At 41.8% G+C, this 22,824-nt stretch overlaps 1 protein-coding gene across 1 annotated transcript in view; it reads left to right on the plus strand.

Annotated features, from left to right (window-relative positions):
* Positions 1 to 1,507: 1,507 nt before the first annotated feature.
* LOC119044948 (plasma membrane ascorbate-dependent reductase CYBRD1) overlaps positions 1,508 to 22,824 on the plus strand; it is a 31,892-nt gene continuing 10,575 nt past the window's right edge. The window contains exons 1-2 of the mRNA XM_037139547.2: positions 1,508 to 1,975; positions 16,330 to 16,538. Coding sequence (XP_036995442.2) covers positions 1,783 to 1,975; positions 16,330 to 16,538 — 402 coding nt within the window. The 5' untranslated portion in view covers positions 1,508 to 1,782. The remainder of the gene's footprint in view (positions 1,976 to 16,329; positions 16,539 to 22,824) is intronic.

The following is a 22,824-nucleotide window of genomic DNA, read 5'->3' on the forward strand; positions in this document are numbered from 1 at the left end:
CCCACCGCCCATCCTTTCTCCCCGTGGGGTCCCTGCAAGGCTAGCTGCCTCCCTCAACTCCAGGCCTCAGCTCCAGACAGACTGCCTTTTCCACACAGTCCCATCTCTCTAGATTCCAGTAGGCTTCCCCCTCTTGAGGCCCGAGTATGGCAATGTCCTTGTGGTTTTCCACACACTGCCCACAACTTTGTAAAAACTCGTCCTGTTTATTTTTAAATTGCCCAATGGAAATGTGCCTTCAGTTCCCTGCCAGGACTCTAACTGATACACTCACTCCCATTTATCTCCCAGCTGACATTTACTGAATAACTACTATATGTCAAGGAGAATGAAATGATCAATTAGACGGTTAATATCCTCAAGGGGCAGGCAAGGAGGTGGAGACAGCCAGGGAAACAGATGGTTATATCACATCTCGACAAGTGATAGAGAGGCATTGAATGGAGCAGTGGGGAAGGTGTAAGATGGGGGCCTAGGCAGACTCGGGGAAGGTTTCTGGGTAGAATGGGGTCGGGCCCATTTTGAGGCAGGGATGTGGAAGGAAGTGGTCAGGACCTGGAAGAAAAGACTACAGCCGTGGATATCAGGGCCAGTCAGACTGTGGTCAAGGATTAGAGTGGAGGGCTAGGCTGGCCCAGACCACGGAAAGCCTTGTACTGTGGGGAAGGGTCCTGCTATTCCACGTGCTTATTCTCCCTCTCTTTCCTAATTCACCAAGGGAAAAAGACAGACACAGCGGAAGTCTGCAGCCTCTAACTCTTAGCTATTAACCCTGCCCACAACAAGGGCTTTGCACTCCTACTTTCTTGGCCTAAAACGTGTCTTTTCCATGGAAAATCACCCCCATACACTTCCCACACATTCTAAGATCTTTCAAAATGGCAACAAGACAATATGGTAACCTAGTCCTTGGAGATGAGCTGGGAGAGATAGCTAGAAGCGAATGTTCCTAAATACGATCCAGAGGTCCCAACAGCCACAGCTTCGTTTTCCTCAATAGCAGTAAACACCAGCGCTTTTCTTGTCCAATGGAGAAGAGTGATAATAATGTTGGGAAAGAGGGAAGGGACTGAGTTTCACTTCATCAAGGAGAGGCTTTGGTCTGGGCCTTGGGCAGGTAGGCACTTTTCGCATCTATTTTATCACAGTTTATAGGCAAGCCCAAGGTTCAGGAGGTGTCTGTCTTCCCTCTGGAAAGCCAAACTGCAAGCAGATCCCTTGCTAAGTAGGGCCAAAGCCCATTCCAACCCACAGGTTCCTCCTTGGTGCGTTCTTGGCATCGAAGACAGCCAGTCCTCTAGGACCGAGACTCAGAGGCTTCGTTAATCAGAATCACACACACAACCCCGCCCAGCGGGCCCCTCTGGTCAGTTAACCGGGACTGCACACCACTGCCTTATGCGGCCTCCCACAAATGAGGAAGACACACAGGAACAGTGAAAAGAAAGTGGTGGTTATGAAATCAGCCGAGCTCTCTCAACTAACTGGATCGGTCATTGGAGCGCTCGGCAAGGCGGGACGCGGAGCCAGGGAGCGGCCAGTGCGCAGCCAGAGCTCTCGGCAGCCACACGGTCCTTGAGGAGGGACGGGTTTCGAGCTTATGGCCCGCAGCGCACCCCCTGGAGGCCCCACACCCCCCTGCAGGCGTCAGGAAAGCCCCTCCTCCCGGGCGGAGACTGCTGCCAAAAGTCCACGCCCGCGATCGCCGTGAGGCCAGTACCCCAGGCCGCCGCCGCCCGGCCGAGTTCCCGTGGCTGCCGAGACTCCGGGTATGGGACAGTGATGGCCATGGACGGCTACAAAGGCTTCCTGGCGCTGCTGGTGGCGGCTCTGCTCTTTGGCTTCCTGTCCGTGATCCTCACCATCGTCTGGGTCCTCCACTACCGGGGGGGCCTCGCCTGGGACGGGGGCTCACTCGAGTTTAACTGGCACCCGGTGCTCGTGGTCACTGGCTTCGTCTTCATCCAGGGCATCGGTAAGGGCACCTCCCGGGAGGCAGCAGCGGGGGAGCAGCCGGCCGGGAGTCCGGGACTGAGTCCTAACCGAGTGGGGCCGACCCCAGCAGCCTAGGAAGTGAGGGAGGGTGCAGGGTGCGCTGGGGCCTGGGAGTGGGGCGCTCCGCCCGGAGCCGCGGCATTAGTGGGAGGTGGGTGGGATTCGGGCCCCGGAGAGGCGTCGTTTGGGTGCAGGGGGAGGATGGACAGAGCTGGGACTGTGGCGAATACGGGCGATCGCGGGAGTGGTGGCGCTGCTTCGAGATGTGTTGCAACCAGGCAGCGCTGGCCGGGAGCGCCTGCCCTACTTGGTTAACTCTTTGCAGCGAATGGCTGGGACGCATTCCGGGCGCCCCACGACTCCCGAACCGGGAACCGAGGTGAGAGGCCTGGCCCAGCCCAGGCAGCCCACTCGTCGGGGAAAACTGATCCCTGAGGCTGCAGCCTGCGCAGGCGAGGGAGGGAAGCCTCTCTTTAGGCTAGGCGTTTCGTTGAACTTACTTCTGGGCTGCAGGTTAGGAGAGAGAGGCAATGTGGGGTGGAAATGGATGTGCGAGAATTTGCTCCAGGTAACACGCTCAGCCCTGAGTGAAGACGCCCGACAGCTGCAGCCGGGGTGAATGGCGCATCTGCTCTGGAGCCCTGAGTGTTAAGCTCAGTCGAGCCTGGGAAACTGCCAGGACTCCACCGGGTGTTTTCGCGACCCTGTTTGGTCACTGCCTGTTCAGTCTTGAGCCCAAGTTGTTTATGTGGCCGCAGGTGACAAAGTTCCCCCTCCCGGCTTCCTGTGAGACTCTGGCTACTAATTCCAGGTGGAAGATGCCCTCCGGAGTGTGCGGCGCTTGGCCGCTGCCCAGGATATCCCTGAGGCCTGCTGCGTGAGCATTTGGCTCTGGTCCTGCATTCTCCTGGGTGAGGCTGCAGCAGAGGAAGCAAGGGCTCAGTCGATGGCAGTTTATTTTTTGGACATATAACGGACATATGACATTATATTAGTTTTAGATGTGTAACAGTGATTCAATGTCAATATATACAGCTAAATGATCAACACAATACATCTAGTTATCATCCATTATCACACAGTTATAATTTTTTTCTTATGAGAACTTTTAAGATTTACTTTTAGCAACTTTTGAATACATAATACATTATCATTAACTATAGTCTCCATGCTATTTATTATGTCCTGGGACTTATTTGTTTTATAACTTTAAGTTATTTTATGACTTTTTGACCCCCTTCACCCATTGTATCTGCCTACCTGTTCCTCACCCTTCTCTGGCAGCCAACAACAAATGGCAGTTTATTATTGTCACATAGAGTCTATCACAATGTCCTGACAATTTCCTTTGGCTTTTGATTGGCCCTCTAGCTAGGGGTGCAAGTGACATTTATTTGAAAACATTTTCAAACACGAAGTCAAGGCCTTGGCAGAGAAAGTATTTTTAAAAAGGTCTAATGTGGTGGACTGGGCTGATGAGAAGTGGAAAGAGTTTGGAAACAGGTTCCCACCAGTGCTGGAAACCTCTAGCCTTGCCTCTGAGCGGGCTGCCTTTTCGTCACAGATATTTAACTTTCCACAAGCAAGTGAACAAGAAAGTGCCCACCGCATTCCTACACAAAAGGAAACTCAAGCTGCAGCCGCCAGCGGGTGTGGCAGGCACTCTCCCACTCCGAGATGTGATGGCCGACAAGTAATGCCTCGCCGGGGCCTGCACACTTCCCTGGTATGAGACTAGCACCAGGATGTGAGTTATTTCATTGCATAAGTCCCTGTTTTTCTCATTAAACTCAAATGAGAAACACATACCCAAGTTCCCAAGTCACTGTCATCAGAAGCACTCTTCCCTTTATGGGTGGGCCCTTCAGTTTGACCGGAGCTGTCAACACCTCTGTTTGCTCCAAGTACTAGGAACAGTCTCTTGCTCTCTTTCAACCAATTCTTCAGAGCAGCTCCTACGACCAAGAAACTTTCTAGAGGTTGTGAAATACCTTCCCCTCATAACTGAGGATAAGGGAACACAAGTGGTGTTGTGTCCTGACTTACCAAACCAGAGACAAAGTCAAAACCGAGTTTCCAAAAACAAGTACTTTCTCTGTGCCCACTAAATGCATTATTTCATATATATAAGAATAAGCTGAGGTACCAAGCAGTTAAGTAACTTACCCACAGATATAGTGTGTTTCCATGGCCTTATTTTCAAGGTTGATTTCTCTGTTTTTATGGGAATATGCTTATTTTCTGCAAAACATTCTTTTTAGAGAAGTGAAAGGCTTGATCTGAAATGCACGTTGGAACTCTTTATTCACATTAGACGTTATTATGGCTTTCCTAAAAAGATTTATAGTTCTCCAATATTTGGACTTTTCTTAATCTGTTCTACTCACTTTGGGGCAAAATGTGTATGTAAGTGGACGTTTTGCAAATTTTCATCTGCTGCTTTTACGCAAATCTTGTTTTCTTTAAGCTTAGTTATTCTATTTGTATTAGTTTTGGAATTTTGTCCTGTCAACATTACCCATCCTGTTTATTATTTAGATTCCATATACTGCAGTGCATTTAACCACATACTACATTTCATTGATGTGAAGATAAGCTTTTTCATAAACACAGGCGCATGCATAGTACTCTCGAGTTCTTAGACATCTTGGCTCACTTTCCAACAGTAGGAAGGCTCCTGTGAAGGGAGTAGGAATAAATAGTTGGCTTTATAGGCCGGGAGGGAAACACAGATGTTACAGACTAGCCATGTTGCTTCCTATGGGGCATTGCTTCAGGAGAAAATTTTTAGGCTATGCTATTGCAACTCTGTAATAATGGGCATTATGTAATTGAGTTCTGTGATACACAAATATTTACAGACAAGGAAGGGAAAGCTAAAGTACACACAGTTATTACTCTTAAGTAATAAGGTGCTTTACAAATACAATATATGGTAAAACAGTATTTGAAACCATGTGAGAACAAGTACAAGTCCTTTGAGACACCTTTAAGAAGTGTGGTCTGAAGCAAGCAAGGCTAACAGAGAACTGCAAAATAAATCTCTCTCCCCACGTATATTTTGGAGAATATTTGTATTCCAAAATAAAGTACGACAGACTATAGGATATCTAAAACCAAAATAAAATTTTAAGCGAGTAGGAAGTCTAGTGAACACTAATGAGGAAGAGTTTCGAAGACAACTGTAGAAGAGGCTTTGTGCTTCTCCACAAGGAACGTTTCCCAGGAAATAGGGACACCGCCAGGAAATCAGAGAAACAACCTTGGAAAGGCCACAGAAGACTGAAACAAATGAATGCTCTCAAAGTGGCAGTTGACCTTTTAAAAGGTTCAACAAGGTGGAATGTGTTCTTTGGTAAAAGGTAGAAAATTCAGGTTTATAAATTTAGCGAAAAGAAGTCTCAGCAACTCTATACTCCTCACTTCTCCCCTTGTGGAACTCTTTTTACTGTAGAAACTGAAGGAGGAGAAATTGAATAGCACAATGATATCAAGTTGCTTTTGTTCAAGAATGTAACTGCACTTAAAAGACTCACAAAAAAGTAGCATTTAAAAGACTCACAAAAAAAGCAAGTTAGAGTAGTTCTTAAAAGGCTGTTGAGATATCCTATTAATGTATCTAAAAGTGACCACATTTCAAGACCAGTTAAATATATTTGAAAAGGCTCTTGGGTAAAACCTGGCAAAAAAAGACAATGGAGAACGTGCCCCAAACATATACTCCAAAACCAGCCTGGGGACACAATTGATAATAAAATGTTTCAGTGTTAGGGTAACAAGGGCTTTCGCAAAATATAAAGACAATTCAGGGCAATCCAAAACAAATTTTTTGTTATAAATAAATGCATGCAGATCTGTTTAGAACATAACTAATCAAAATGTTGTAGACGTGGTTATTTTGTTCACTGCTGTGTCCCCAACACTTGGAATGACACCTAGACCTGGTACATGGTAGAGCAATAAGCAGTTGTTCAAAGATGAGTGATTATTTCTGTACCATCATTAAACTGTTAGTAACAAAGTGCAACTTTACAGCCACTGGCGTGTGATGATAATAGTGGCATCTGAAGTGAAACTGCCCTCTCTACTCCTCAGTGATTCCCCTGTTGGGCCAGTTTGGAAGCACAGGTTTAGTCAGCCTTGCAAAAGAATGGCCATCATATTACATCACATATGCATCTTTATTCTAAAGGCCTCAAGCTCATAATGTTACCATTGAATTATAGTCTGTGCCTCTTCTGTGTGTCTGCTTAAGGACATCACTTCCTCAATTCTCCCCTGTTCCTTCTGTGTCATTAAGTTTCTCCCCCAATGCATTATTTCCAACAGGTTACAATTACTGTCATCTTAAAAACAACCATACTTGTGACCCCATCTTCCCCCTTCAGCTACTGCCTCAGTTCTCGGTTTGCCTCCCCACAGAGTGTGTCCTCAATGCCTGCAGGCATCTGTTCCTCTCCTCCTACTCTCTCTCAAACCCACTCTAGTGAGGCTCTTGCTCTACTGCTCCACCAAAATCTCTCTTCACGTAGCAACGAGGGGCCTCCACATTGCTAATTCCAGTGGTCAGTTCTCAGTCCTCATCTTGCTTGACCAGAAGGCAGCATTTGGCATACCTGACCCCTTAATCCTCCCTGGGACACTTTCTTTTTTTTTTTTTTTTCCATTTTGTAGATCTTATTTTTTTAAATATATTTTATTGACTATGCTATTACAATTGTCCCATTTCCTCTCTTCATTCCCCTCTACCCTGCACACTCACTCCCACCCACATTCCCCCCTTTAGTTTATGTCCATGTGTCTTAAGTTCTTTAGCATTTACATTTCCCATACTATTCTTGCTCTCCCCCTATTTTCTGCCTACCATCTATGCTACTTATTCTCTGTACCTTTTCCCCTCTCTCCTTTTCCCACTCCCCTGTTGCTAACCCTCCATGTGATTTCCATTTCTGTGGTTCTATTCCTGTCCTAGTTGTTTCCTTAGTTTGTTTTTATTTTAGGTGTGGTTGCTGGTAATTGTGATTTTGCTGTCATTTTAGCATACATGTTTTTTATCTTGTTTTTCTTAGATAAGTCCCTTTAACAGGTGATATAATAAGGGTTTGGTGATAATGAACTCCTTCAAGTTGACCTTATCTGAGAAGCACTTTATTTGCCCTTCCATTCTAAATGAAAGCTTTGCTGGATAGAGCAATCTTGGTTGTAGGTCCTTGTCTTTCATGACTTGGAATACTTCTTTCCAGCCCCTTCTTGCCTGGAAGGTCTCTTTTGAGAAATCAGCTGACAGTCTGATGGAAACTCCTTTGTAGGTGACTGTCCCCTTATTTCTTGCTGCTTCTAGGATTCTCTCCTTCATTTGAATCTTGGCTAATATAATGATGATGTGCCTTGGTATGTTCCTCTTTGGGTCCACCTTCTTTGGGACTCTGTGAGCTTCTTGGACTTCCTGGAAGTCTATTTCCTTTGCCAGATTGGGGAAATTCTCCTTTATTATTTGTTTAAATAGGTTTTCCACTTGTTACTCTTCCTCTTCCCCTTCTGGTACTCCTATAATTCAGATGTTGGAACATTTAAAGGTGTCCTGGAAGTTCCTAAGCCTCTCTTCATTTTTTTTTAAAATTCTTGTTTCTTCATTTTTTTGTTTGGTTGTTTCTTTCTTCCTTCTGGTCCACTCCATTGATTTGAGCCCCAGTTTTCTTCTCATCAGTATTGGTTCCCTGTGCATTTTCCTTCATTTCACTTAGTGTAGCCTTCATTTTCTCATCTAATTTGCAACCAAATTCAACCAATTCTGTGAGCATCCTGATCACCAGTGCTTTGAACTGTGCACCTGATAGGTTGGTTATCTCTAGCTTGCTTAATTGTATTATTTCTGGAGTTTTGATCTGTTCTTCTGTTTCAGCCATTTTTTTTGTCTTCTTGTACCTGTTACATACTGAAGGGTGGAGCCTTACCTGTTCACTAGGGCAGGGCAACCCAGTAGCTGGGTTGTGACTCTGTATGTGGGATTGGGGTCTGAGAGGGAACAATGGCGCTTATTCCTCTCTCTCTCGGATTTCAGTTCCTTCTGCTGCTTCCCCCAGCAAACTGGGCCCTTCTGGTGCTGGTTCCCAGGTGGGTGGGCTTGTGTATGTTCTAGGACCCTGTGGGTCACTCCAATGAACTCTCCCGTGAGGCTGGGGGTCTCTCCCTACGTGTCAAACCCCACAGGTATTTTCTCTTTTTTTAAACCTTTTTTATTTTTTTCATTGTTGTTCAAGAACAGTTTTCTGTCTTTTACTCCCATCCCAGCCCACCCACCCAGTCCTCTCCCCTTCCTCCCATTTCCACCCCTCCCCTAGTTTTTGTCCATGTGTCTTTTATACTTGTTCCTCTAAACCCTTCCCCTTTTCCCCTGAAATTCCCTCCTCTCTCCCCTCTAGACATTGTCAGCCTGTTCTCTATTTCAGTGTCTTTGGTTGTATTTTTGCTTATTTGATTGTTTTGTTGTTTAGGTTCCTGTTAAAGGTGAGATCATGTGGTATTTGTCTTTTACCACGGGGCTTATTCCACTTATCATAATACAGCACCCATTTATGATTAAAACACTCAGCAAAGTGGGAATAGAGGGAACATTCCTCAACATAATAAAAGCCATATATGGAAGACCTACAACCAACATCATACTCAATGGGCAAAAACTAAAAGCTTTTCCACTAAGATCAGGAACAAGACAAGGTTGTCCACTTTCACCACTTCTATTCAATATAGTATTAGAAGTTTTGGCCACAGCGATCAGGCAGGAAAAGGAAATAAAAGGCATCCAAATAGGAAAGGAGGAAACAAAACTGTCACTGTTTGCAGACGACATGATAGTGTACATAGAAAATTCTATAGACTCCACCAAAAAACTGCTCAACATAATAAATGAATTTGGCAAAACAGTGGGATATAAAGTCAATATCCAGAAATCAAAGACACTTTTGTATACCAACAGTGAAACAGCAGAAGCAGAAATCAAGAAAAAAATCTCATTCAATATAGCAAAAAGAAAAATAAAATACCTAGGAATAAACCTAACCAAAGAGGTAAAAGACCTCTATTCAGAAAACTACACAACACTGAAGAAGAAATTAAGAAAGACACAAACAAATGGAAACATATACCTTGTTCATGGATTGGAAGAATTAACATAATCAAAATGTCCATACTACCCAAAGCAATTTACAGATTCAATGCAATACCTATTAAAGTACCAATGACATATTTCATAGACATAGAACAAACACTTCAAAAATTTATATGGAACCATAAACAACCCCAAACACCTGCTGCAATTTTGAGAAAGAAGAGCAAAGTAGGAGGGATCACAATACCTGATACCAAACTGTATTACAAGGCCACTGTAATCAAAACAACCTGGTACTGGCATAAAAACAGACACATGGACCAGTGGAACAGAACAGAGAGCCCAGAAATAAATCCACGTCTCTATGGTCAATTAATATTTGACAAAGGGGGCAGCAACATAAAATGGAGTAACAATAGCCTCTTCAACGAATGGTGGTAGAAGAACTGGACAGCTATGTGCGAAAAAATAAAACCCTATAGGTATTTTTAATCAGTGTTTTGAGGCTTTATTTCCTGGCACTGGGACCCTGGGTTGCACGGTCTGTCTCACTGCCCAGTTATATGCGTGTGAATGTGGGATTGCTCGGTCAGCCAGCCACCTTGTTTGCAGTGCCTCACTTCACACTTGCCCCCTCGCTGAGTCTGCCCATTGCCACCCCACACCCAGGGTCTTCCAACCACTGCCTAGGTGCCCAGGGTCTGCCCACTGCCATCTTGCATGCCTGGGGTGCCTTGCATGCCTGGTGTCACCTCTTCTTGTGCTTCAACCCCTCTCCGCTGGGCCACCTGACTCTGCTTCGCCTACCGGTCTGGATAATTGTGTCTATTTCAGCTCCTTGGCTGTCTGACTTCCATACAGTTCAATTTTCTGTCAGTTCTGGTTGTTATTTTGATTCTAAATTTTTGTTGTCCTTATTTTGGTTGTTCAAGGAGGTACAGTGTGTCTACCTATGCCTCCATATTGGCCAGAAGTGGGACGCTTTCTTCATTTGACTTCCAGGACACCCGACTCTCTTGGCTCTTCCCTCCTCACTGGCTGTTCTTTCAGTGTCTTTTGTTGGTTCCTCCTCATATCCCCAATCACTTAAGGTTAAAGTGTTCAAGGCTCAGTTTTCTGACCACTTCCTTCTTGATCCACTCATTCTCATGGTGATCTCATCCAGGCTTATGGCTTTAAACACCATCTATTTACTGGAATCTCCTATATTTTTATCTTTAGCCCAGACCTGGACACCCAAATATTCATCTGTTTACTCAAACTCTGTACTTGGATGTCAGACAGACATGTCCAAATTTGAAGTCTCAATCTTCCTCATGTCCCCAAAACCACTCCTCCCATAGGCTTCCCCACCTCAGTAAATGGGACCTCTTTTAGATCAGTGATTTTCAACTGGTGCACCACAAGAATTTTTGAAACATGCCATACCTAACTATTTAGTCAGGGTCACTGACTTTTTTCCCTTAGATTATCAAATTAAAAAGTGATGCCCTGGCCAGTGTGGCTCAGTTGGTTGGAGCATCACCCCGTAAACTGAAAGGTTACAGGTTTGATTTCCAGTCAGAGCATGTGCCTAAGTTGTGGGTTTGGACCCCTGTCAGGGTACTTACAAGTGGCAGCCAATCACTGTTTCTCTCTCCCATTGATGTTTCTCTCTCCCATCGATGTTTCTCTCTCCTTCTCTCTCTAAAATCAATAAGCATGTCTTTGGGTGAGGATTAAAAATTAAAATAAAATTTAAAAAAATTTAAATGACAATAGTCAAAACAACCATAGCCATTCAGTGTGAATGCCCTGTCTTGAACCATAAATACATAGGTCATTTAAGAGAGTTGTATCTTATTGGTCACATTGCAAAATAAGGTTGAGTCTGATTGGTTGATTCTTGGTACCAGAAATCTTTATATATGAGTACAGACATCTGATTTGTTTAAAAAGTTACTTTGGAGCAAAAAGAGTAGGTAATTACTACAACTACTACTACTGCTACTATTGTAAATCAATCAAAATTATACCTATTTTTGTCAGATTGGCAAAAATTATACTTTTTGGTGTGCCACGGAATTTTAGTAACCAGTTTATGTGTGCCATGAAATGGGAAAGGTTGAAAATTCAGAATCTAGATGTCCATGACAAAGCTGTGCCATCATCCTGGATTCCTCTTCTTTTGTAATTCCCATCCAGTTCACACAGGAACATCGTATAGTCTCCAAATTCAAAACACAGTACTATCCAGATTCCGACCACTGACTTGTTAAACTACTTATTCATTTATTGTCTGTCTTCTGCATTAGAATTTCAGCTTCCTGAGGGGAAGGACTTTTTCTGCTTTCTTCACTGCCCTCTATGGTGTGTAGAGCATTGCATAACATGCAGTATGCATAACATGCAATATTTATATGCAACATGCAAATAAATATTTACTAAATTAATGAAAGTTTGGCCAATCTTTTAAGCTAAGGGTTGCACCTACAAGGACAACACAGAGAGTGAATAGATGAAGGGAACGGGTATGCAGCACCTTGTTGAGCGCCAGACACTGTGTCACCTTGTCTATAAGCTACTCCCATGCGAGTTTGTTAGATCTGAGTTTGGGTTTCCTTTTTGAAAACCTGAGATCTTTAGAGCTGACTGGGACTTTAGGTCTGACTTCTAATTTTAGAGATGAAATACCTATCCAGGGTCCGGTGATATTGGAGCCAACACCATTTCTGATCTGTCATAATATTTTGACATGTCACATGAAAATGTATCTGATGTTTCTAAACACACAAAATTTGTGCATATTTGTAAATGTCAAGTCAATTAATTACATTTTTCTTTTTTCATACACTATTTGGTACCAGTCTGTCAACTTTGTGAGGACTTCAGTCACTTCAAAGAGATGCTTCTAGTGATGAGATGCTAAAATAAATCTCCCAAATCATACAAATCACTTCCTTCATTTTGATTCTCCAAATGTTTTTATTTTCATGCTATTCATGCAGTGAGGCAGTTCAAATGCACAGGCATGTTTCAAAGCTCAACTGTAGGCTAATGTACGTGTTCTGAGCATGTTTAAGGTAAGCTAGGACAAGCTATGGTTCTGTAGGTTAGATGTATTGAATGCATTATGATACTTTCAACTTATGATGGCTTTATTGGATGTAACCCCACCTAAGTCAAGCCCTTGTATGTGTTCATGTTTCCCTTCCCTTTCTGGAGAAAATGGTCTTGCCAGCTAGGATCTGTAATAGAAAACTCTTGTTTCAGTCACAAGTGGCTGTTTGATAGCAGCTTCCCTCCTCATGGACTCATGAGGCCTCTTTCTTCCTTCCCACTGAATCTCAGGAATCTAGGTAAATGCCAAGCTAAAGAAGCAAGAAGTATTTAAATTCTGCTCGGCAGTTTTTGTAAGTGTTGAGAACAAATTCTTGTTGAAGAATGTGGTTTGATTTGTGAGGGTTGACTTTTACTCCTGAATTTCACCACATTTTGGTTATTTATACATTTTTAAAGCATGTAAACACCTTATGCAAAGGCAACATTTTGCAATTATCCTTCATTTATCCAGAGTGTTCTGATTCAACTATACAGCAGAGCTTCTCTGTGGCCAGGATGCTGAAAATTCCATGCTTTACTCACGCGAGCCCTTCCAATTCCTGCATGCTGCCTATTTCTTTTTTTTAAAAATATATTTGATTAACTATGCCATTACATTTGTTCTATTTCCCCCCTTCATTTCCCTCCACCTTGCACACCCCTCCCTCACAATTCCCCCCTTTAGTTTATGACCACATGTCTCAAGTTCTTTAGATTCTATATTTCCCATACTATTCTTGCCCTACTGTGCATCTGAAAGTTTGGCTATTTCTTCAACGCTTAGATTTATTGGTTCTGGGGCTCTGAGTTCTTGAGCCATGTTTTGATCTGCTCGTGCCTGTTATATAGGAGGAGCGAAGCCTTAGTTGTTTACCAGGGTGGGGCCACCCAGGTCGCTGGTTTGTGACAGTGTATGTGGGGGCGGGGTCAGAGAGGGACAATGGCGGTTCTTTCTGCCGCTTCCTGCCACTGGGGCCTATGCGGTCCATCTCACTGCTAGCTCCTTCACCGGTTTATCTCGCCGTGAATGTGTGACTGCAGTCAGCCCTCAGTGGGTCCTCCGCCTTGCGTTCTCAGTGGGTCCGCCCGCTACTCCACACCTTGGATCTGCCCCCAGCTGCAGGCGCACCTGGGTTGTGCACCTGGGTAGGTCCGGTGGATCTTTCCCGCCCGACCCCACTCTGCTGCTGGCTCTGCCCCTCTTACCGGTTTGGCTGAAGGGTTTGTTGTTGTCGGACTTCCATATAGTTCAATTTTCTGTGGTTTGGCTGCGTTTTTGTTGCTAAAACTTTGTTGTTTTTAAACTTAGTGGTGGGAGAAGGCACAGTGCTTCCATCTATGCCTCCATCTTGGTGGAAGTCCCCTCACGCTGCCTATTTCATCGTGGAGACTAGTTTGCTATGGGTTTGCAAGTTTACAAAAATATTGTTTTAACTTTGAAACAACTATACAAAAAATAATTAAAAGATCGTTCACCACCCAAATTGAACAATGTAAAGATTTCTGCCAACATAAAAAATGTTTTTAAAGATTTTATTTATTTATTTTTAGAGAGAGGGGAGGGGAGGGAGAAAGAGAAGGAGAGAAACATCCATCTGTTGCCTCTCTCATGCCCCTAGCTGGGGACCTGGCCCACAACCAAGGCAATGTGCCCTGACTGGGAATTGAACTGGTGAACTTACAGTTCTCAGGCCTGGCACTCAATGCACTGAGCCACACCAGCCACAGTGCCAACACAGAACTTGGAGCTGGTGGGAATAAAAGATAAGGCAAGATGGAGGGAAGAGTTTGGAGGCATGCACCCTAACCTGAGCAAGAAACTAAAAGAGGAGATAGAAAAAAACTCTAAACTAGACCCAGGGGCTAAAATCGATAATTGTCTGGGCCCAATAAATGTAGGGTTAGCTGCTGAATCCACAGGGAGAAAAAGCCTGAGGAAGGGTGGCCACAGTGTTTGCCATCACTTTGATTTCCACCTTTGATCCATCTACAGAAACTGCTTTACATTTGTTTATGTAAAAATACTTACGGGCCACACACACACATAAATGGAACTAGTGAAACTGAATAAACTCAAGTGGATTATGTTGACATCAATTTCCTGGTGCAGATACTGTGTTATAGTTATGTAAAATGTTACCTGTGGGAGAAACTGGGTATAGTATATGGGATCTCTCTGTATTGTTTCCTAAAACCTCATTTGAATTTAAAATTATCTCAAAGTAAGATAAAAATACTACTTATAGAAGTACATGCTTTAAGCTCTGGGCTGTCCTAGCTCTGAGGCTACAAATTTCTGAGGAGAAACAAATGTCCTGCCTTTAGAGAGGATGAAATAAAGATGAGAAAAGGCCTTGAATGAGCTTTTAAAAGTGTACTCTTTAAGCTGTTTCTTTAAATGATTGGAAAGGATTTATTGAATATAGAAATAATTATCCAAAAGTCTCCATGTCATCAAGGAAATATTATCATAAACATTTATGACATACCCTTAAGCACTAAAATTAGTGAGTAACAATCCACCCGAGTTCAGATGAGATCATAGGAATACTGTCATAAAGGTGAGGCTGTCAAGTGTTGGAATAGAACCAAGAATAGGAAAATTGACATCTCATGCCAAAAGGTTTAAAGAGGCTGGCTTCACATTGGTCTTTGTAAGTTTAGATGCATTTCTGTCTGAAGGGGAACTAAATAATCCCTTATACTTTTATGATCTTATGAAGTTTCATATATTTAAGTTATGTATGTCTGTGGTGGGAAAAGGCTTTTATTTTTATTTTTTGTTGGAATTAAGAAATATAAATGATACACTGCTGACATAGTGAAACCCATCTTCCAGGAAAGGATTTTCAATCTGCTGTACTTTGCCAGATATCTAAAAATTTTTTGACATGGACTGGAGGGGTGGGGTGAGGGTGGGTAGAAGCAGGATATTGTCTTCAGAAAAAAAGTAGTTGCAAGCTGGTTCAGGTGGCCACATAATCCATTGCTTAATCCGGGACACTTAAAAAACTGTTTAAAAATTGTTTTTGTTGAAGTTTAATCTATATGCAGAATTTTGCTTGTTTGTATGCTTCATGTAAATTGGATCATGCAGTATATACTTGTTTATGTCTTGTTTCTTGGGATTGACATTATAAGTTGATCCATATTGTTGGGTGAAGTTCTAGTTGTAAATTGTTTATTCTCTTTGCTGCATTATATTTTTCCATGGTGTGAATGAACATATCACAATTTACTTCTTCATTCTGAGCCTGGGCATTTGGGGAGTTTCACGTTTGGGCCATTACAAATAGTGCTACTAATAATATTCTAGTACACGTCTTTTGGTGAACATATTTCTTTGGATTATACACCCAGGAGTGGAATTGCTGGATTATAAAGTACTCATAAGTTTAGGTGAAGCAGATACTGCTAATTATCTAAAGTGTTTATTTTCATTTAAACTCCCAGCAGCAAAACATGAGAGTTCTGATTGCTTCACATTCTCTTCAATATTCAGTATGTTTCATGTTTAGCCATTCAGATATGTGGTAGAGATATTCTCATTTGATTTTAATTTGCACTTCTCTATTGAATAATGAAGTTTATACCTTATGTTTATTAGCCACTTGGATATATTCTTTTGTCTATTTAAATCTTTTTGTATATTTTTCTAATCCTTAGTCTGCCTTTTTCTTACCAAACCAAAACATTTATATAAAGAAACCATAATTTAGTTTTGGATGTGTGAGGTTTGAGATATTTGGGAAGAATCTATGTGGAGAGGTCAAAAAGACTCTGGATGATGTGGGTGTGCAGTTCAGAAGGAAAATCTGGGCCGGAGATGAAAGTCTAGTAGTCCCTGCCGTGGAGGTGGCAGCTCAGGGACAGAGTCCATGAGATTGCCCACAGAGAGCGCAGGAGAGAAAAGTCCAGGACTAAGCCTGAGGGGTCTCAAAGTTGGTTCACAAGTTGGAAGTGAAGGAGGTGCCAGCAAAAGAGTCTGAGAAGAAACCATGGAGAGGCAGGGAACTGGGAGTAGAAGGCAAGAGAAAAGGGTTTCATGGGGGTAGTATTCAGTGTGCCGCAGTGTTTATCTTGTGTTGATATTAAAAGAAAAGCAACAACCACACCACATTTCACCCTCTCTCTTCTCCCTCCAGCCATCACTGTATACAGACTACCATGGACCTGGAAATGCAGCAAGTTCCTGATGAAGTCCATCCATGCAGGGCTAAATGCTGTTGCAGCCATTCTTGCAATTGTTTCTCTAGTGTCTGCTTTTGACTTCCATAATACCATGAACATCCGCAATATGTACAGTATGCATAGCTGGATTGGACTGGCAGTTGTCATATTGTACATGTTACAGGTCAGTGTCTCAGCATATTTCTAAATACAATGTAAAAAGTAAAACAATTCAGATGCTATAGATGTTTTTTGTAGATACAAGGTGGTGGTGGTTGGGGGGCCCAATTTTTTAATTATAAAAAATTGTCTGTTTATTCTTACATGTTTAAACTTCATTTACCTTCAAAGTACTCTCCATTTGATGCAATACACCTATCAAGGCGTTTTTCCCACTGCTCAAAACAGTTTTTGAACTTGTTGATTTTGATGCCTTTTAGTGCTTCTGCCATTTTTTGTCTCACCTCTTCCACATTGGCCAAAATATTTCCCTTTGAGGACATTTTTCATCAGAGAAACAAAAAAAATATTTTCTCAGGGCAAGATTGGTTGAACAGGAAAGGTGGGGCACAAGGGTCAAGCCATTTTTTGGTCAAAAACTGCTGAGCACTCAGCACAGTGTGGGCAGGTGTGCTCATAAATCCCCCATCATGAAATGGGCAAACGCATTGAAAAGAGTCTCATAAAAATTTCACTGAAGCCAAACACAACCTCTCACAACAATGCCAGCTGGTACACTGATACAGATGGGTTCATAGAACACTCACTTACTGGGAGAAGCCTGCCCTACAAGGAGCCGGCCCTCCAGAAGATAATTCCAGTTTTTTTGGGGGGGGGTCTCCCCTCTTAGTTTGTTAGAGATCATGTTCTTATTCGCACTAATCCTTGTTCTACTTGTGTCCATTATAAGTAGTTTCCCATAGAGGGGCTCAGGAACTGCAGAATTCAGTGTATGAGTTGGAATGTCAGATCTAAATATGGGCATGTGTATATAGGGGAATTGCCATCCGATAGCAGTAGACGGCTATTGTTGAAACTTCATGTGTTATGTGCTGAATAAAGTAGCATGGACAAGAGCTATAGATTTCTTTTCCATACCTGTCACTTCTATTTTCTAGATTTAACTTCATGAGTTGAAAAGATGAATTAATATCTCTTTGTTTTTTATTAGATTTTGAAGACCCACCATTTTTTTTTCCTCTGTCTTCACTTACCAAACACACATACCTTTGACAGTACTGTGTTTAAACATAATTTAAACACCAATTAAACATAAATTGATAGCATTGTGATAGGGATTTGGCTGTTCTGACTCATAGGAGAAGAGGTAAACTTTTAAAGTCTTCATGGCTTTATTAACCACTTTGTTGAAAAATCTTGGAAAACTATGTTGATTTACTTCCCTTCTTTAGTTAGTACATTATATATTCAATTACCTTATTTGGGACATCATTGTGAGCGTTAGTTTTCTGTAAATATAGAAGAAACTAGAGTGAATCTACAAAATCACAAGGCATATCTTAAAATATCTGAATGACTGAACTTTCAAAAAAAAAAAAAAAAGGACCTCTTACCAGACATTTATTTGTCATTTTTCTGCTTAAGGCTCTTTGAATATTAATTAAGGTTAGTATTTAGGTACACACTATTAATTATTTAAGTTCACATTGCCATGCCTGCAGGTAGGAACTGGGGAATGGAAAGGTGTCAGACAGGAGAGAAGCACAGAGAAAGCCCTGCATCGAACGTGACTTTCCTGATCAAGAAGGAACAAGGAAAATGAGACTCTTCAGGTGGTGGCTGTGCCTAGCTCATACTTCCTGTCCACGAGTGAATTTTCCCGCAGTTGCTCAGTCACTGCCACATATCTGGGAGACAGCTTCCTCTGCTGCCACTGGCTGGTGGACCCTCTTCCTTAGAGAGCAGGATGGCCACAGCAGGGAACATTGACATGCTGACAGGTGCTTTGGGGATCCTCTTTTTTGAAAGATTTTATTTATTGATTTTTAGAGAGAGGAAAGAGAGAGAAGGAGAGGGAGAGAAACACCAACATGAGAGAGAAACATCCATGAGCTACCTCCTGTACACAACCTAGGCATGTTTCCTGACTGGGAATCAAACCTGTGACCTTTCACTTTGCAGCATGATGCCCTACCCAGTGAACCACCTTGGGAACCCTCTTGACTTACTGACATCCCTTCAGGATGTTTCTTAGCTGTCTCTCCTGCTTCCAGTGGCTCATTCCTCTGGCATTGCTCCACCTCCTTTGCACCACCTAAGAATGCAGAGTTCTAGAGCCCGAGCACTGTGTGAAATATTCTGCTTCCCTCATGTTTCCTTTAAGTGACATAGCTTTATCAGATGCTCGGACACACAGGTTACACAGTTAATGGCAGAGCTGGGACTCGTACCCAGGTGTGTCCAAGTTCTGGGCCCTCCCCACAAGCACTTGGTTCTGTTGTTTCCAGGATGCTCCCAGGACCACCCAGCTCGTGTCTGAGCATTCTCAGGGGAGGGCTGAGGAAGAGAGTGGAAACCACCCAACCTCTTTGTAGCTTCCCAGTGACAGGGTTCTGTGCATCTGAGTACAGTAGTGAAAATGGACCAAATAAGGCAAACTTCAAACATCTGGAAAGATATGCACTTGAATGGTAATGCTGTTGGTCTCTAGGTGGCTGCATTCCAGTTGATTTTTTTCTTTTTACTTTTTAAAAAATTTATTAAATCTACTGGCAAAAAGTTTTATTTTATTCTTTTATTATTCTATTACAGTTGTCCCAATTTTCCCCCTCTGCCCTCCTGTGCCCAGCCCATCACCTGGTCCCACAGTCAGTCCCCACCCTGTTGTCCGTGTTCATGGGTCATTCATACATGCTTGTTCACTAGTCCCTTCCCCTTCTTTCCACCATTATCCCTCCCTTCTCCCCTATAGCCACTGTCAGTCTATTCCCTGTTTCCATGTCTCTGGTTATACTTTACTTGCTTGTTTGTTTTGTTTATTAGGTTCCAGTTAAAGGTGAGATCATGTGGTATTTGCCTTTCACCACCTGGCTTATTTCACTTAGCATAATACTCTCCAGTTCCATCCATGCTGTTGTGAAGGGTAGGAGCTCCTTCTTTCTTTCTGCTGTGTAGTATTCCATTGTGTAAATGTACCACAGTTTTTTGATCCATTCACCTACTGATGGGCACTTAAGCTGTTTCCAGCTTATTGTTTGGCTATTGTAAATTGTGCTGCTATGAACATAGAGGTGCATAAGTTCTTTTGCATTGGTGTTTCAGGGTTCTTAGGTCTTTTTACTTTCTGAATCTTCTAAACACACATGCATTCCCTGTATAGTAGTAGTGGTAGTAGTAGTAGTAGTAGTAGTAACAGTAGTAGTAGTAAGTCTTTAAAGCTTAAAAAAAAGCTTTCTATACCAGATATGCATTTTTTATTGTTAAATTTATGCTTTTTAATCTGGATTTTCTAAAACCAATTTATACTCTGCTCTATATCTTAGTATGCAAAATTAAAAATATCTAGGGATTAGCAGAGACAAGAATACTTACTCTAAAATCTGTGGGTCTTAGCTAAAAGAACTCTCAGGGGAAATATAAGTTTAAATACTTGTTTTGGCAAGAAAACTTAGAATACGTAAACTAATTATGCACGTAAGAACCTGAAAAAGAACAGCAAAATAAGCCAGGAAAAATAAATAAAGACCCCTCTCTCCCAAAAAAGCCACCAACAGTCATGTTAATGTTCACCATTGCTGCTACGACAAATTACCAGACTTCATGGCTTAAAACAACACCACTTTATTCCCTCACAGTTTCTGTATGTCAGAAGTCCAGGTCAGCTTGGCTGGTTTCTCTACTCTGGATCTCACAAGGCCAAAATCAAGGTGTTAGCTGGCCTGGGCTATTACGGGTAGACTTTGGGATACAATCAGCTTGCAAGCTGATTTAGGTTATTGGGAGAATCCGGCTCCTTGTGGTTGTAGGACTGTGGTACCTAGTTTCTTGAGGAGTGTCCTCAGCTCTGTAGTCCTCTCTGAGTTTGCCTCCACCTCGGAGCCAGCAAGAGGGCACTGAACCTGTTTCACTGTCTTGGAGCCTCTTTGACTTCTTCCTTCTCATCTCCTTTCCCTTCAGCTTTTAAAAAGGCTCATGTTATTAGACTGGGCTGCTCAGATAATCCAGGGTTATCTTCCAATCATAAAAATTTCTAACTTAATTACATCTGCAAAGTGTCTTTTGCCAGTAACGTAACATACTCACAGCTTCTCAAGATTATGGCATGGACATCTTTTGGGAGGGGGGGTCTTGATTCAGCCTATCACAGCTGTATATAAAAGGGGTCTGTGCATAAGAGGGAGGGGTCTTTATTTATTGTTCCTGGTTTATTTTGCTATTCTTTTTTAGGCTCTTAAGTGAATAATTAGTTTACGTATTCTAAGTTTTCTTGCCAAAAAAAGTATTTAAGTTTATATTCCCCTGAGAACCCTTTTAGCTTAGACCCATAGATTTTAGAGTAAGTATCTTGTTTCTGCTAATCCCTAGATATTTTTTATTTTATGTACTAAGATACAGAATGAAGTATAAAATTATAAACAAAATTATAAGTAAAATTAAAAGCTGGTCCTTTTAAAAACTGAGATAAAGTAGGTAAACCATGGTAAACTTGATTTTTAAAAAAAATAACAAAATATGAAGCATTCAGAATGAGAAGGAATACAATCATACTTTATAAGTAATACTTTATATAAGTATTACTTTTGTAATACTTAAGTAATATAAGTATTACTTTAAAGTCAGGATAGGTGATTAAATTTTAATATATTGTTATATACTTTAAAATCTTAAAGAAAGAAAAGGATGCCTTCCTTGCCAGACATAAACTATCAAATTTGACCCAAGAAGAATTAGAAACTTAAACAGACTGATAACATTAGAAAAATTTGGTAAGGTCAATAGAAATATATCACTAGAAAAAAGACATCAGGTCCAGGTTGTTTTACACCTTCAACCTTCAAGGAGCAAACTTGAAACTACCCCAGTGCCCTGGGGGGAAATCAACTCCTCCTAGACGTGGCCCCGCTGTGCACGGACCACTTTCACACCTCGTGTGGCGGCTCTGAGGGTGAACACCTTTACCAGTGTCCGTCCGCAGCCATCAGCTTAAACTATGAACTACTGCAGATATTTCCATTAAAATACAAATAAGGCATACATGCTTGCTACCATTGTTGTTCAATTTTGTTTGAAAGGTTTTAACTAATGTACAAGATAATGAAAAACTCTGTAGAGAGGATAGAACATTTGCTGAGGTGGTACTCCAAAGTTGGAGGACTTAAACTCTCATATGTTAAGACTTATTAAAAAGCTGCTATAATTGAGACAGTGTGGTATCGATGCTATGATGAAGAAATAGCCCAGTGAGGTGGGTTACAGAGGCCAAACCAAACCTGTACTTAAATACGGTGACTTGATTTATGATGTTAAGTGACAGTGCAACACAGAGGGAGAAGCATGTACTTGTCAGAAGATGGTGCTAAGTCAACTACATGGACATATAGTCCATGGACATATAGTCCATGGACATAAACCTTGATTCCAACGTGATACGAAAGTTATTTCCAAATGGACTGTGGATCTAAATGTTAAAGGGAAATCTATAAAGTTCTGGAGGAAAACAAAATAACGCCTTAATAATTTTTAGAGATTGGCAAATGTTTCTTAGAGATGACAGAAAAAATTAGTTTTGAATGAAAATTTGATATATGTTATTAAACTAATAGGAGTAAGGTCATTTTATGGGAGGAGCAAGAATTTTACAAGGGTAGAGGAAGCAGGGAGAGGTTAGAAAAGGTATAGAAGGCCTGAGTATCTAATACAAACTATGGTGATAGCACTGCATTGTGTAATTGAAATGTTAAGAGAGTAGAACTTGTGTTAAGGAAAACAAATAAGATACACATGTGAGGTGATGGATATGTTAATTGACTAGATGGAGGGAAGCCTTCCACAGCGCATCCATATATCAGATCACTATGAAGTACACTTCAAATACCTTACAATTTTATGTCCGTTTTACTTCAGTAAAGCTGAAATTTTAAAATTGAAAAAAATAGAAAGTTTGTGACTATCTTCTCCATATCATATAGTATATGTCTAAAAACTCAAGAGATGACTACAAATAATAAGAGAATGTAAAAGGTGTCTAGATATAAGAAAGTTATGCATAATCCAATAACTTTTGCTGGTACAAGAATAACCACTTAGGACTTCCGCCAAGATGGAGGCATAGGTGGATAAGCCGTGCCTTCTCACACAACCAAGTTTAGAGACAACTAAATATTAGCAATAGAAAACACAGCCAGAACACAGAAAATTGAACTTTTCGGAAGTCTGTTAACAACAAATTCTTCAGCCTGATCGGTAAGGGGCGAAACCAGCAGCTGGTGGAGCGGGGTTGCACAGAAAAA

Source organism: Artibeus jamaicensis, unplaced genomic scaffold, assembly GCF_021234435.1.
Source record: "Artibeus jamaicensis isolate MK-2021 breed Jamaican fruit bat unplaced genomic scaffold, CSHL_Jam_final contig_391, whole genome shotgun sequence".
NCBI classification, from domain to species: domain Eukaryota; kingdom Metazoa; phylum Chordata; class Mammalia; order Chiroptera; family Phyllostomidae; genus Artibeus; species Artibeus jamaicensis.